At 47.6% G+C, this 14,131-nt stretch overlaps 1 protein-coding gene across 1 annotated transcript; it reads right to left on the reverse strand.

Annotated features, from left to right (window-relative positions):
• Nucleotides 1-655: 655 nt before the first annotated feature.
• On the reverse strand, nt 656-12,137 carry CENATAC (centrosomal AT-AC splicing factor). The gene is made up of 12 exons (XM_078594566.1): nt 12,003-12,137; nt 10,437-10,615; nt 9,793-9,992; nt 8,904-9,002; nt 8,240-8,306; nt 7,332-7,394; nt 6,681-6,721; nt 5,450-5,510; nt 4,849-4,882; nt 3,926-4,054; nt 2,915-3,050; nt 656-2,335 (listed from the first exon to the last, which is right to left on the reverse strand). Exons 2-12 carry the CDS (start codon nt 10,572-10,574, stop codon nt 2,269-2,271), a joined length of 1,035 nt encoding a protein of 344 aa, XP_078450692.1. The 5' UTR covers nt 10,575-10,615; nt 12,003-12,137; the 3' UTR covers nt 656-2,268.
• Between the last annotated feature and the right edge of the window lie 1,994 nt (nt 12,138-14,131).

The following is a 14,131-nucleotide window of genomic DNA, read 5'->3' on the forward strand; positions in this document are numbered from 1 at the left end:
TCGTCCAGCGTTGTCAGTGGATCTCTCCGCGGTAAAGAATCAACGTGCAGCGCATTTCAGTTCCTACAAAACCCCCACACAGCCTCTTGACGAGTGAAGGATTTCAGCAGCATTTATTCAACAAACTGGAACGGTTACTTCAACAACAAAGATCCCCCATGTAGCCTTAACAGACTGTTGGGACAAGTGCTGTTAGCGAGCACCTATGAAGGCCAGAACGGCACGCGAGGGGGTGCGGTGGCCAGCACCACGCCCGACCGCCTTTGTCTCCCCAGTGGCGATGTTTTTACACGCCGCACCAGATACTCATTTTAGGCTGAGTCGACCTCGGGGAAGCCCAGGATCGGTTCAGATAATCATCACTGGTGTTGGGTCGTGAGTGGGAATCGAACTCGGCTGGCCGGGTTCGTAGCGCAGCGTAGCACTAACCTGCACCACCGCTCCCTCCACACAGGATCCCATCAGCAGTAGTCGTTGCGTTAATGCTGCCGAATCACCAGACGTTATAGGCAAGGAATCTCATAGGATATGGGTCCTAAGTCGGCCCGAAATTAAATAGAACAGAGCACAACAAATTATTCCGGAATAGATCTACCAAACTTGTGATTATATTCTGGACTATAATGGAATTAAATATCGAGGCGTCTTCTTGATATTCGTATGGCGGAGAATGTGTTTATTTGTATTAGAGGTGTGAATGACACCCATTGTATGATCGGTATCACAGCATAATCATGAGCATCGTTGTTGAGAATATAAGTAACAAAATAAATAATCAGACAATAAGCCTCGTTCAATATCCCGCCACATTCAAAAGTAATTATTTGTGTTATGTATTCGTTTTCCATCTAACTAGGATCCTTCTGGATGTTGATGATTGGGCAAAGAAAGCCTGAATACACTGAATTTAAAAACCGGTCCACACATTGCTTGTTAAAATGCACTACCAGATTGTGTGCATGCTCAAAATATGTGCATATATTTAAGATGTTCTCTGTTCATATTTTGTTTGTTGCGGTTGCACCCGACTTAAGTACCGCATGGCTCACAGGGATATACCTAATAAATGAAACTAGATATGTGAAGGCGTCTGCATTTTTTTTTATTGGAGGCAATGTCTCCAGATAACCCAGGCGCACAACAGACACATGCCCGACCCTGAACGTTTCTCATGTTTACATTTATAAACAGGAGGGGGAAGGGTGGGTCGTGGTGCCGCAGTGTTTAACGCACGATCAATCATAAAATAATAAAGTAATTCTGGTTCATCGGGCCCGCTCCATTTTCAATCGCCGTCAAGACTCAGTATTTATCGTCTGCCATGCTACAGCCGTGTCATTCCCAACATCCCCCCCCCAGTTTCTCAGGGAACGTGGACGTGACCTTTGTTGTGCACACGTCACTGGGCTTCAACGGTTTAAGTTCAATTATTTATCAACAAGGTTATGGCATCACATGTAACGCCTCATTACACATGGCATATAAAAAAAATCATTTTCTAAAGTTTAAGGTCGAGTGCCCCTGGGACCAGGTCTGCCTTGCCTGGTTCCCCTGCGTGCGTTTTTTCCAGAAACTCAAGCTCAAAAATAAATCATGAAAGCAGTGCGCCACACATTCAAAAAATCTTCAAAAATACTTCAAATTCAATAGGGTTTCTTAAATAAAATACATTATAAATAAGTACTACAAAGCTCGAACACATGTCTCATATTAACATTAACAAAATGTACAGAAAAGTTTCAATTAAAAAAAGCAAGTGAGAGTAGGATGACAGATCTGTAAATGTCAATTGTGCAGCAGAGGAATGAATGCAGCTCCAAGTCGACACAAAACGTGTCATTTAGTCACATAATGCACTTGATCTTGGTTTGAAGTTGATTGGATATAAGGAATATTCTAGTCATGGTGTGTGGATTATGAAAGTGTTTCAACAGAAAAGTGTGTTGCCTTAAGAGTTCCAAAATGTTACAGCCATACATGTCACGTGAAACAAATCTAGCAACACGATTGTAAATCAGGTTCAACAGCCAGTCTTATCAGGGAGAATAAGAGTAAATTTTGAGGGGAAACAAAACATTTTTATTTTGTTTTGAGGATTCTATGAGATTGGTTGCTGTGGCTGGTAGTTTCTGATATTTTCACTTAAATATTAGTCTCTTTAAGTCAACTATAATTAATGACAAATCCAAACATAAATATAAGAGACCGAGATGGCAGAATTCATGCCCCAGATTCTCCAACAGACATGCCTGCCTAAGTTAAAGAGAATCATGAGCCATTGTGACCATTCTCCCACTCCTCACCACGCCAATCTCTCTTCTTCTGGTGCCTTAACCTGTGCAAGGGACGAGAGAGAAATACATCGCAGCCATGATATAATGGTGTGTACATTTTGATGTCAATGATATAGATGGTGTCAGTGATTATGTTGATGAAATATATGGTATTGATTGCATCAACGATATTGGTGGTATTAATGGCGGAGGCAATGTTTGTGATGGTGTTGATGCTTTTATCAGTGATGTTGTTACTGTTGTAATTGATGGTGTTGATATTGTTGGAGATGTTGTCAATAATGGTGATGACGTGGCTCATGATTGAATTGCTGTTTTTGTCAGTGATAGTGTTGATGTTGTTGATGTTTTTGATGATGGTGTTGGTGGTGTTGATGTGTGTGTGATGGTGTTGATTTTGCTTATTGTGTTGATGAAGCTGGCGATGGTGTTGATGGTGTAGATGTTGTTGGTGATGGTATTGATGTTGTTGGTGATGGTGTGGATGGTGTTGATGTTGGTATTGTGGGTGATGGTGTTGATGGTTTGGATATTGTTGGTGGTGTGGATGCCATTGTTGGCGATGGTGTTGATGTTGTGGGAGATGGTGTTATTGGTGTTGATGTTGTTGGTGATGTTACCGCTGGGGGCCACGCCTGCCCGTGTTCCAGGCATTGCTGAATTGCGGGAGCCACGCGGGATCACTGGCGGCGGCCAAGCGGTCAAACGTGGCCCCGACACGGCCGGGAGGGAGAGGCGTCTGGCGTGACTGAGCACCTGGGCAGACACACACACCAACATACGCTATCAGATATTCACACACACATAACCACACATACCACAACCTATATGTACATACAATTTTATATATATACAGCCATATATCTTTGCACACAAAGCTGGAAATATAGTTTCAAATACAATAGAGGTTTCTCTATTCAGCTATACAAATACAATGGGCAAGATCAAGTTTATTTTAGTTAACCAGGTGAGGACTCTAGAGACCAGGAAAGTCTCATTGGAAAAAGTGACTTGGGTTACCAAATAACAAAAGCAAAACAATTTAGAGTAAATAATGAAAATATAACGAGCAAGGTGGACATGATACAGACACATGAAAACAATGAAGTGCAATAGGCGAGCAAAAGAGGGGTATAATATCTTGATTCAAAGCTTTCGTGACCGCAGGAATCCATACTCTTTGGTTCTTTCGGTAAAGTCACGTAGGTAGAAAAAATAATAGATCACGACGTTTTGATCGCCACACAAGCAATCGTCCTCTCTCTCTCCCACCTACCTACGTGACTTTACCGAAAGAACCAAGGAGTGTGGGTATAATCATTAACTTACATGGGAAAAACCGAGGGGCCCTCCTAGAAAAAGATGGAGTGCAATGTGCAGTAAGTGGAAGGTCGTGGAGAGAACTCGAGAGTGGTAGGTCAATGTGGAAAAGCTATGCATACTGACCAATCCAGTGACATGCTCAAGCGGAGGAAGAAGATGACTTAAAGTTTGTTTTGAATTTTAAGCTTTTCCATTTGTTTCATTCGTCATACGAAATTTCTTAAGGTTTCATCCTCAGCTTTGGATTATATTGCACTAACTGGCACCCAATGTTGTTAATTCGTTAAGTCAGCTCAACTATCACTCACGGTGATGGAGGAAGGCCTCATATGAAGGCCCGATGACAGGTGCCTTCCCGTCCCTCTGTTCTTTGGTGTCACCATCACCGCCATTTGTGCCACCACCATCGTCATTCATCAGCCAAGGAGGCGTTGCACCTATTGAGGAAAAAAAACAATGTTGTAATCAAAATATTATTTACTTACCTAAACAGCCTTAACCAATCACCAAGCCTCTTTAGCAGGACAGGCCTACTAGGTAAGTTTGCTCAAACATTTGTTGAATGTTTTGCTTTACATTGGAGGATGGGACATATGCCCAGCAGATACTAACACACTTAGGAAGTGACACTCAAAAATCCACAAATATTGGTGAGAAATCTTCTTGGTCAACTACCAGCACCCTAGTTGCCTCAATGTGTTCTCTGGAAGCTTATAATGTGAAAAGGGGCAATGAACCAGCACAACTAAGTCTTGAGTTCAATTCCTGGAGCTGGGAGCCACTTGCTTAGACATGTAACAATGTGTGAATTCATCGAGTAATAATTATGCATATAGTCATGATTTATGCACTAATAAGAGTGTGACAACAAAATATATATTCATGTTAAACGCAACATTGCATTTAGGGCTAATCCAGTAACAAAATTATACAAATGAGACAAAGCAATTGGAAACAATACAAACATGATAAAAACAAAAGAAAAAACAATCATTGAACCAAATCAAGACAACGAATTGTGATACTTTATCCAAGTACTAATGGCAGAGAGTGAATACATGTGTATTTGTATAGTGGAATCGCAAAATGGCCGCATTATGATCCTGGTTTCAAAACCTGGAACTGAATATAGCTGTCCAGACGCTAACAGTAACAGTGGGACATGCTAGCGTAAACATTGTAAACAAAACTAGGATATAACAATACAATCACCAAGCAAGAGATATGTCACCTGTATGGATGTTTCCCCTGGGCTTCTCAACCACCTGTCAATAGCAGCAGCAACAACAACAACACATGTAAATCTTCCATCTGGTGTGCTGTGCATACATCCTGGAGCCTAGTTTACTGTTAATGTAGACTTTAGTACAGAGGTAAATATGGATATTGTTGAAAGCCATGGAAGCACCCAGTCATTACTTACAGATACAACTAACACGCAGGGCAGGAAAACATACAGTGGTCCGTACCCAGACAATTGGGGAAGATAATGTCTAACCGCCAAGGATAAGACACTGCTGCATAGGCAAGATCTCTTCACCTCAAAAAAAAACCAGAGAAAGAAAACAACGGCAGGAGAGAAAAAAAAGCCAGCGCAGAGAAAATAGGGAGGCAGAGCCCCGCCCTCTCGTATAGGTGCGAGTTGAGGCGGGGCGGCCCATAAGATTCTCTCAAGACAGCCCCCGATTGATACCCAGAGCCAGGCCATACAAAAAAACAGACTCTAGTCGGGTCTGCTGTGTGTACAGCCTGTAATCAGGTCTGCTCTGTAGAGCCCGCTGTTTGGTTGGTTGAGGTGCCAGAAAGTCTGTGTCGAACACAATTCCCCATACCTTGTGGACATGAGTGGACATGGGTCCTAAAGAATCTGATGCGTGCAATTCAGACTGTGACCTGCACAGATATCCAGGCCATGGGGAAGACAAAAGACACATACAGATATGGCTCATAGCGACACACAAAGGCAAGGGCCATATCAGTAACAATTATTGCAAGCAGAGGCGAAGAAGTCACTTATCAAGGCTGGTCAGTGGGTTAACCAGATGATCAGCCAGCAGCCCAGGCAGGCAATCAAGCAGACAGCCAACATTCATTAACACAAATTACTAAGGTAAGTGCTTTTTATCCATATCTCATACTGTATTTCAAAGTCCTAGGCCAACATACATAAGCATACAATTTCAAGCTCATTTGAGACAGTCCAGAAAACATAACCATGGTAGCTTTTTACGAGAGCTGTTTGCGATTTGTGTTCCATCACATTTTCAAAGGCATACTGACAACGTTCAGAACCAACCCATGGCTGCAGCCAGAGTAATGAGCCTTTTGCCTAATTTCTAAGCCAGACGGGAACCATACTGGCCAGGTGCCAGCTCCGAGCTGGACCAGGAAGCCAGCCTGCACACAGCAGCTGAAACTGGAGTTCTAAAGCTGGCTGGTGAGATCCCTTATTTTGACAAATTACACATTTTTACTCAGGCAGACCCAGGAACCGGTCGTGACATCACGTGTATGGAAGATTTCCTTTGCCATGACGTTATGATGTTCCTTGCTTGGTTAAACTTCCTGGTTGTGTTTTGTTAAAAACATATGGCTGAATATTACAAATCATAATAGATTTTAAATTAAACTAGTTTAATGTGACCCATGTTGTAGCGTGGTTGTGTAAATGGTTATCACACTTCTCAACAAACCCAACAACCTGAGTTCAACTTCCGGCTACCATTTACTATCACTGGTTAATGAACTCATCCTGGGAACCCTTTAACTAACCAAACAATCAACCCCTATGACAGATGGCAAGGGGAGGACTTCATACATGAGTGAACTAACATGGCTGTAAAAAAAAATGCGTTTCTTATTGGCTTAATGTTTAGTATAAAGATTTATTTTATTGATAAATGTCAATCATGAAAATGTAGCTTCATTATGCTCTCATTTGGCTTTAAAAAGTCTGCTTTGAAGAAACATACCAATGTTGGACCCTCCTGAAAATAAATCTTTAGACTCAGTGAGACTTTCCTGGGTAAATAAACTATATATCAAGAGGGAGACTGAGGATACCTGGGATCCATTGAACTCAGTGGAGTCACTCCTGGCCAGTCCTGTAACAAACACAAATACATTTACAAACAGAAGTGTATCCACGCCACTAACACATATGTATAATACATGCAGTCAATACACAAGCAAACTCTTAAACCACCACATCGTCAGAAACCTCGTTGCTGTTCTGCCTCCTAAACACTTCCCTAATAGCCCAGCAGGTGGACATCTCATACACATTACCAGTATCATGGTCAGAGCCGATTCAACAATTTTCAGCCACCACCAACAGCCCTTGCTCAAGAGTGGTTCAGCTAAAGGTGTGAAGTACCACCACCAGAAAGGAGACTTGGTAAATGAGCTTGCATCCAGCTCAGTGAAGTCAATTTTGTTAAGGTAGGCACTGGCGTTGCTTACAGGGCGTTTGGTGAAAGTTTACATGTGTAAAGGAGCTCCGTTGAGACGTTCATAAACATTCGATCTTTCTTCTCGTACGAGAACGAGAAGAAAGCCACCAACTCGTCTTCGGCCCATCTAGCGCCCCGACCTCGGCGACGCTCCATTTATATATCTCTCTCCCGACCCCTAATTAGCTACCACCGGTCTCTCCCATACAGTATTTCATCAATTCCCTGTGTAGTCCCCTATACATGTGAACCCAACAGTTACCTCGCTCAGCGATGACATTAGCTCCTGTCTCTTCTTTTCTTGCTGCCTGATTAATTCCGCCTCCTGAAAAATAAAATATACATCCTCTTCAGCCCTATACAGTTTGTCGGATAAGGGCTGTTAAGAGAGTCCCTATTACGGCCACAAGGGGGTGGTAAGAGGCAGGACCATGTACACTCAGTGCTGACGTTTATGACCCGACTATTGCACCAGGTATTTATTTCAGAATGAGTTTACCTAGGGCAGGTACTGATCAGCTTCAGATATAACACACACAGTTTTGGAACAACCTTGTTTCTGACATTAACATCATACATCTTCCTTCAAAAATATTTTGAAGCAGAAGATTAGTGCCAGATACAGCCACATTTGCCAAACTGATTTGTAACTTTGAACCTTAACCCATGGATTGATAGTTACATTTTAAGGTGCAATTTAATTAAAGGATTGCGTGTTGTCTTGGTGTGGTCTCGGATTATTTTTGTTGTTTTGCTGCCATGCCCAAGCTTGCATTTGGTGTTGACAAATCGGGAGGATGCAACTCGCTGACTCGCCCCGACTGGGCGTCTTTGAAAAAAGAGCTGCATAGCTCATCAGATTCTTCCAGGATAAATAAAGTTTCTGATTCTGATCAACAGATAAAATCAAATATATATACCATTCATACAGCGACAAACACAACAAGTACATTTCCACAAACTTTATTTAACTAATAAAGTTAATTATAGAATTAATGTTTGGCCCGATTCTACAACACCTGGTATTCCCAGGCAGTTTGCCACCCAAGTACTAAACACTCGATTCTGCTTAGCTTACAAGTTCTGGCAATATTGGGCACATTTAGGGTGATTTGGTCATGGGACAAATCATCCTGTTTGTGTTGATTTTATGTATTTATATTACTGTACCTCTTTGAGAAGTCTCTCCTCTTCCTCTTCGAAGGCAGACAGAGCTAAACCCGCAGCTGTTAGGAACCTGAATTCAGACATCCAGCTTAACATCCCTCCCCACAGACGACACGCTCAGAAATGTTTACCACGACGCTTAGCAACGCAAAAACTAGCACCACTTATAGGCCACTTGCACTACCGCTAGACCACCAGCACGACCTCTAGAACCACCCAGCACTACTGCTGGATCACCAGCACTACCGCTAGACTACCCAGCACTACCACAGGACCACCAGCACTACCTCTAGAACCACCCAGCACTACTGCTGGATTACCAGTACTACCGCTAGACTACCCAGCACTACCACAGGACCACCAGCACTACCTCTAGAACTTCCCAGCACTACTGCTGAATCACCAGCACTACCGCTAGACCACCAGCACTACCACTGGACTACCCAGCACTACCACTGGACCACCAGCACTACCACTAAACCACCCAGCACTACCGCTAGACCACCAGGACTACTGGTAGACCACCCAGCACTACCTTTTGACCACCCTGTGTTAGATCTAGACCACCAAGCACACTTTTTATATCACTTAATGCTACCTCTAGACTACCCAATATCACTACATCATCCAGTGATTCGTCCTAACCAGTCAGGTGAAGGAATCGTACTTATTACACTGCATGGGGGTGATGAGGTAGTTTTTCTTTAGTCCTTGATCCAGGTGATTTTCCTTCCAGTAACGGTGGATGCTCCGCTCATGATCTGGGCTGTGACAGGAAAGGCGTGACCAAAGCTCAAACATTCACCTATTAATAAGCAGCGTCTCTTCCAGAATAGCAACAGCAAGCCAGACATAGTGACATTATAGCTTGCGTAATGTCACTACATCTGGCAAAAATCATTACGCTTCCATTTGCATTATTGTAGTTTCATATTTAGAGCCTGTAATATACAAAGGGTCACACTGATATGTTTATGATTCTTAAGGTTACATGTTTAAGCCAGAAACTCATACACCAGTATGAACAGCATCAAAACTGTGGGAAACAACTTTACATTAGAACATACACACACCTAAAAATATTCATTCATCAAAAGCTATTTACCACAAAATGGGAGTGACAACACCAATGTGCCAAATCCCACGTGACAGGTGCCAGTTTGCCATGCCACCCCCCTCCCAGTTTTCCTTGCCTCTTGTGCCTTAGTGTGCCTTGTCAAACTCGATCAGGTGTTGCAGGGTGTTATGTTCTATTGTGTCTCCGTGTCCCCTGTGTTCCTACAGTACGCTCCCAATTTTGTCTGTGTTTCCCCATGCATGTAATTATTGTCTCCCTGTGTCATGTCCCACCTGTTCAAGTGATAAACAGTATGCACGTGTCCCTTTGTCCTTGTCCCCCCTGTGTATTCACACACGTCTGTGTACTCGTGTATTTTTGACTTGTCTTATGTCCACTTGACCAGGTGCTGCACAGTGTGCTTCAGTGTGCCCATATGCCCCTGTGTGTTCCTGTATCTTCATGTCCCCCCCTTTGTCTCCAAGTCCCCATGTCCCACCTGGCAAGGTGCTGCACGGTGCCCGCCAGTGCCACCACGAGTCTCCCGTCCCGTGCGTGCATGCGGGCGCTGGTACGGCACATGGGGCACCAGAACGCACGATCGCCCTCGTCTCCCTGACCCTTATCTCCCGCAGCCGCCCCTCCCGGCTGCACAGTAAACACGCGAGGGGTTGGCAGCTCACGGACAGCAAGTTCCACCTGTACACGAGCAGCACCAAGGGAGGGTATGGGCATGAGTATTTAAACGTGCATTCGTTTGGTAATGGATTATAAAGAGCAGAGCGAGTCAGTGTGATCTTCTTGGTTCTTTCGGTAAAGTCACGTAGAAGGGAAGTAATAAAATAATAAAAATAAAACATAATAAAATAATTCTCACGACGTTTCGGCTACACCTGAAGACGGCTGCTTGCGTTGTAGCCGAAACGTCGTGAGAATTATTTTATTATGTTTTATTTTTATTATTTTATTACTTCCCTTCTACGTGACTTTACCGAAAGAACCAAGGAGATGAATCCCTGCAGTCACGAAAGCTTTAAATAGAGTCAGTGTGAGTCAATGTGAATCGGTCACTCAGTTCAAGTCACTCGACGTGTTAGCAATCGTGAGTGTAATTCTGAGACTGTCTGACGGAGTTCCTCCTGCCTTTGCAAGCAGGCGGCTCATCTCTGCGTGCACGTGGCGCGCGTGTGCGCGTGTGAAGGAGTGCGCGCGGCCCTCCAGGGCGCTCCGCCGGCACGTGGCGCAGTGCGGGGTCTCCCGCGCCTCCTCCTCTTGGCTCATGATCACAGTCGTGCGGGGTTCAGACCCCGCTGATGGAGACTCTAACACGGCGACAATGACCGAACACACCATGAGCAGTTAACACAAGACGCATACACGGAGTATGATAATTGGTTTTTTACCCTTCTATCTGGCAACAAAACTGACACCTTTTTTACAAGGAGTCATGTTTGCATAGACCACAATACCTGCAGCCATAATGCAAACAAAAAACACAACTCTGATAATATATGCACTGTCCTTGAAGTTGATTGGTCCACACCCGAGACAGCTTTCCTTAGAGCCTAGTCTCACATGGGTTGAACCAGATGACGCCAAAAGGCGCACAACTCAAAGACAATGCACCATCAGAGTATGAGAGCTAGGGTAAAGCATTTATGAGGTTCCAATGGTATACACGGAGTAGTTAACAAACACATGATACGCACACACTGAGAAGTAAACAAAGACACAGGACACCCCCCCCCCCCCCCGAGACGTTAACATACACAAACAGGTCACACACCGATTATAATCTAACACAGCAGTCTTTAAACTTTAACGCACACTGTGCTAAATCCTCGCAAAGGTTTATTTCCAGCGGTTTAAACAAATACTTTAACATGCGTTTAATCATACCGTTCTGCAATACTAATCATACATTACCACAGTTAATTAAACCGACTCATTTCAAATAGAACATTACCACAGACACTCTAATCATTAATAGGTGTACTTTCACACAAACGCGTTCACACAAAATTGTACCTGACCACACGTTAGCACAATTGCATTCTTAGTGTTAGGTTCGCATACTTGTCAACCCCTTGTCAGTGCCTATCTTATTACAGGCCAATTCAGACCGTATTGGTCACCCCGTGCCCTTATAAATCTCGACGTTCATCCTACAAAGTCCCATCACAAGGGAGAAACACAAAGACATTTGAATAGTTTTTGCCCGTATTGGACCTGAAAACTGAAATTTCCCTGTACAATAATACGGGGTTTACATGTATGGGTTCGGCGCGAGGCACAGACACTTAAAAGCAGACTAATATTAATAGTTGCAGACATCAGCAAATACATTTAAACACAAGGACATGTTAAAACGTCTCAATGTTAGTACACAGTCTAGAACAACAATCTCCAATTAACGCGAAGGCTTTCGCGACCAAAATAATCCACAACAGGTGTTTTTGGGTCAGATCGCGTACATTTGCGTCGTTAAACCCACATTTATATTTACGCGATGTAAACCAAAACAACTATATTATGAACAAACTGAGATGTTTATCACACAAATTCAAATGTTTAACTTTAACGTTGTAGCTCAGGCGCGGCCTAACTAGTCCACTAGGCCCGAGACGCTAGTCGAGCGAAGCTGGGTCACCCTAAATTCACTTTTACGCGATCATTTAAGGAATAATTATTTACACTTCAGTACATTACCACTTGGCGTTGAACCTCTGCTTCTCGTTCAATCCCCTTTTTTAAATGAGCGATGTTCGTATGTGTAGTGTGGTAAGTTGTATTGTAAACACGCTCGGCTCACGGAAGCAAGCCGCGATCCCACCGCGCGCAGATTCGCGTCTCTGACTCCCCACTTCCCCCCCCCAACCTACCCCCTCCCCAACCCCCCACTCCCCAACCCCCCACTCCCCAACACCCCCCCCCCCAAACCCCACCCACCCCCCAACCTTCCCACTCCCCCCAACCCCCCCCCCCCAACACCCCCACTCCCCCCCAAACCCCGCCCCACTCCCCCCCAACCCCTCCACTCCCCCCAACCCCCCCCACTCCCCCCCCAACCCTCCCCCACTCCACCCCAACCCCCCCCAACACCCCCACTCCCTCCCAACCCCCCCCAAACCCCGTCCCACTCCCCCCCAACCCCCCACTCCCCCCCCACTCCCCCAACCTCCCACTCCCCCAACCCCCAACCTCCCACTCCCCCCCCAACCCCCCCCCAACCCCCCCCAACACCCCCACTCCCCCCCAAACCCCGCCCCACCCCCCCCAACCTTCCCACTCCCCCCAACCCCCCCCCAACACCCCCACTCCCCCCAAACCCCGCCCCACTCCCCCCCAACCCCTCCACTCCCCCCAACCCCCCCACTCCCCCCCAACCCTCCCCCACTCCACCCCAACCCCCCCCCAACACCCCAACTCCCTCCCAACCCCCCCCAAACCCCGTCCCACTCCCCCCCAACCCCCCACTCCCCCCCCAACCCCCCACTCCCCCCCCAACCCCCCACTCCCCCAACCTCCCACTCCCCCAACCCCCAACCTCCCACTCCCCCCCCAACCCCCCCCCCAACCCCCCCCCAACACCCCCACTCCCCCCCAAACCCCGCCCCACCCCCCCCCCAACCTTCCCACTCCCCCCAACCCCCCCCCAACACCCCCACTCCCCCCAAACCCCGCCCCACTCCCCCCCAACCCCTCCACTCCCCCCAACCCCCCCCACTCCCCCCCAACCCTCCCCCACTCCACCCCAACCCCCCCCCAACACCCCCACTCCCTCCCAACCCCCCCCAAACCCCGTCCCACTCCCCCCCCAACCCCCCACTCCCCCCCCAACCCCCCACTCCCCCCCCAACCCCCCACTCCCCCCCCAACCCCCCACTCCCCCCCCAACCCCCCACTCCCCCAACCTCCCACTCCCCCAACCCCCAACCTCCCACTCCCCCCCCAACCCCCCCCCCAACCCCCCCCCAACACCCCCACTCCCCCCCAAACCCCGCCCCACCCCCCCCCCAACCTTCCCACTCCCCCCAACCCCCCCCCAACACCCCCACTCCCCCCAAACCCCGCCCCACTCCCCCCCAACCCCTCCACTCCCCCCAACCCCCCCCACTCCCCCCCAACCCTCCCCCACTCCACCCCAACCCCCCCCCAACACCCCCACTCCCTCCCAACCCCCCCCAAACCCCGTCCCACTCCCCCCCCAACCCCCCACTCCCCCCCCAACCCCCCACTCCCCCCCCAACCCCCCACTCCCCCAACCTCCCACTCCCCCAACCCCCAACCTCCCACTCCCCCGCCAACCCCCCCCAACCCCCCTGAACACCCCCACTCCCCCCCAAACCCCGCCCCACCCCCCCCCCCAACCTTCCCACTCCCCCCAACCCCCCCCCAACACCCCCACTCCCCCCCAAACCCCGCCCCACTCCCCCCCAACCCCTCCACTCCCCCCAACCCCCCCACTCCCCCCCAACCCTCCCCCACTCCACCCCAACCCCCCCCCCAACACCCCCACTCCCTCCCAACCCCCCCCCAAACCCCGTCCCACTCCCCCCCCAACACCCCCACTCCCTCCCACTCCCCCCCAAACCCCGCGCCACCCCCCCCCCGCTCCCCCCCAATATTTAAAGAGCCGCAATGCTCGTGAACAGCGTCACGAAGCAGTCCTTGCAGAGCCCGCAGGTTGTCGAGCCCTGCTGGTCTTGACTGACCATCAACAACCACCGTGTGACATCACTCTCACTGCACAGCTGTGCCTCGGACGAGAGTTGCCAACTCTTCCCTGATTGTAAGAAATTTTATACATTAAAAATAAACATCTCCCAGGAATAGTT

The sequence above is a fragment of the Lampetra planeri genome, chromosome 5 (assembly GCF_965212315.1).
Source record: "Lampetra planeri chromosome 5, kcLamPlan1.2.h2, whole genome shotgun sequence".
Classification (NCBI taxonomy): Eukaryota; Metazoa; Chordata; class Hyperoartia; order Petromyzontiformes; family Petromyzontidae; genus Lampetra; species Lampetra planeri.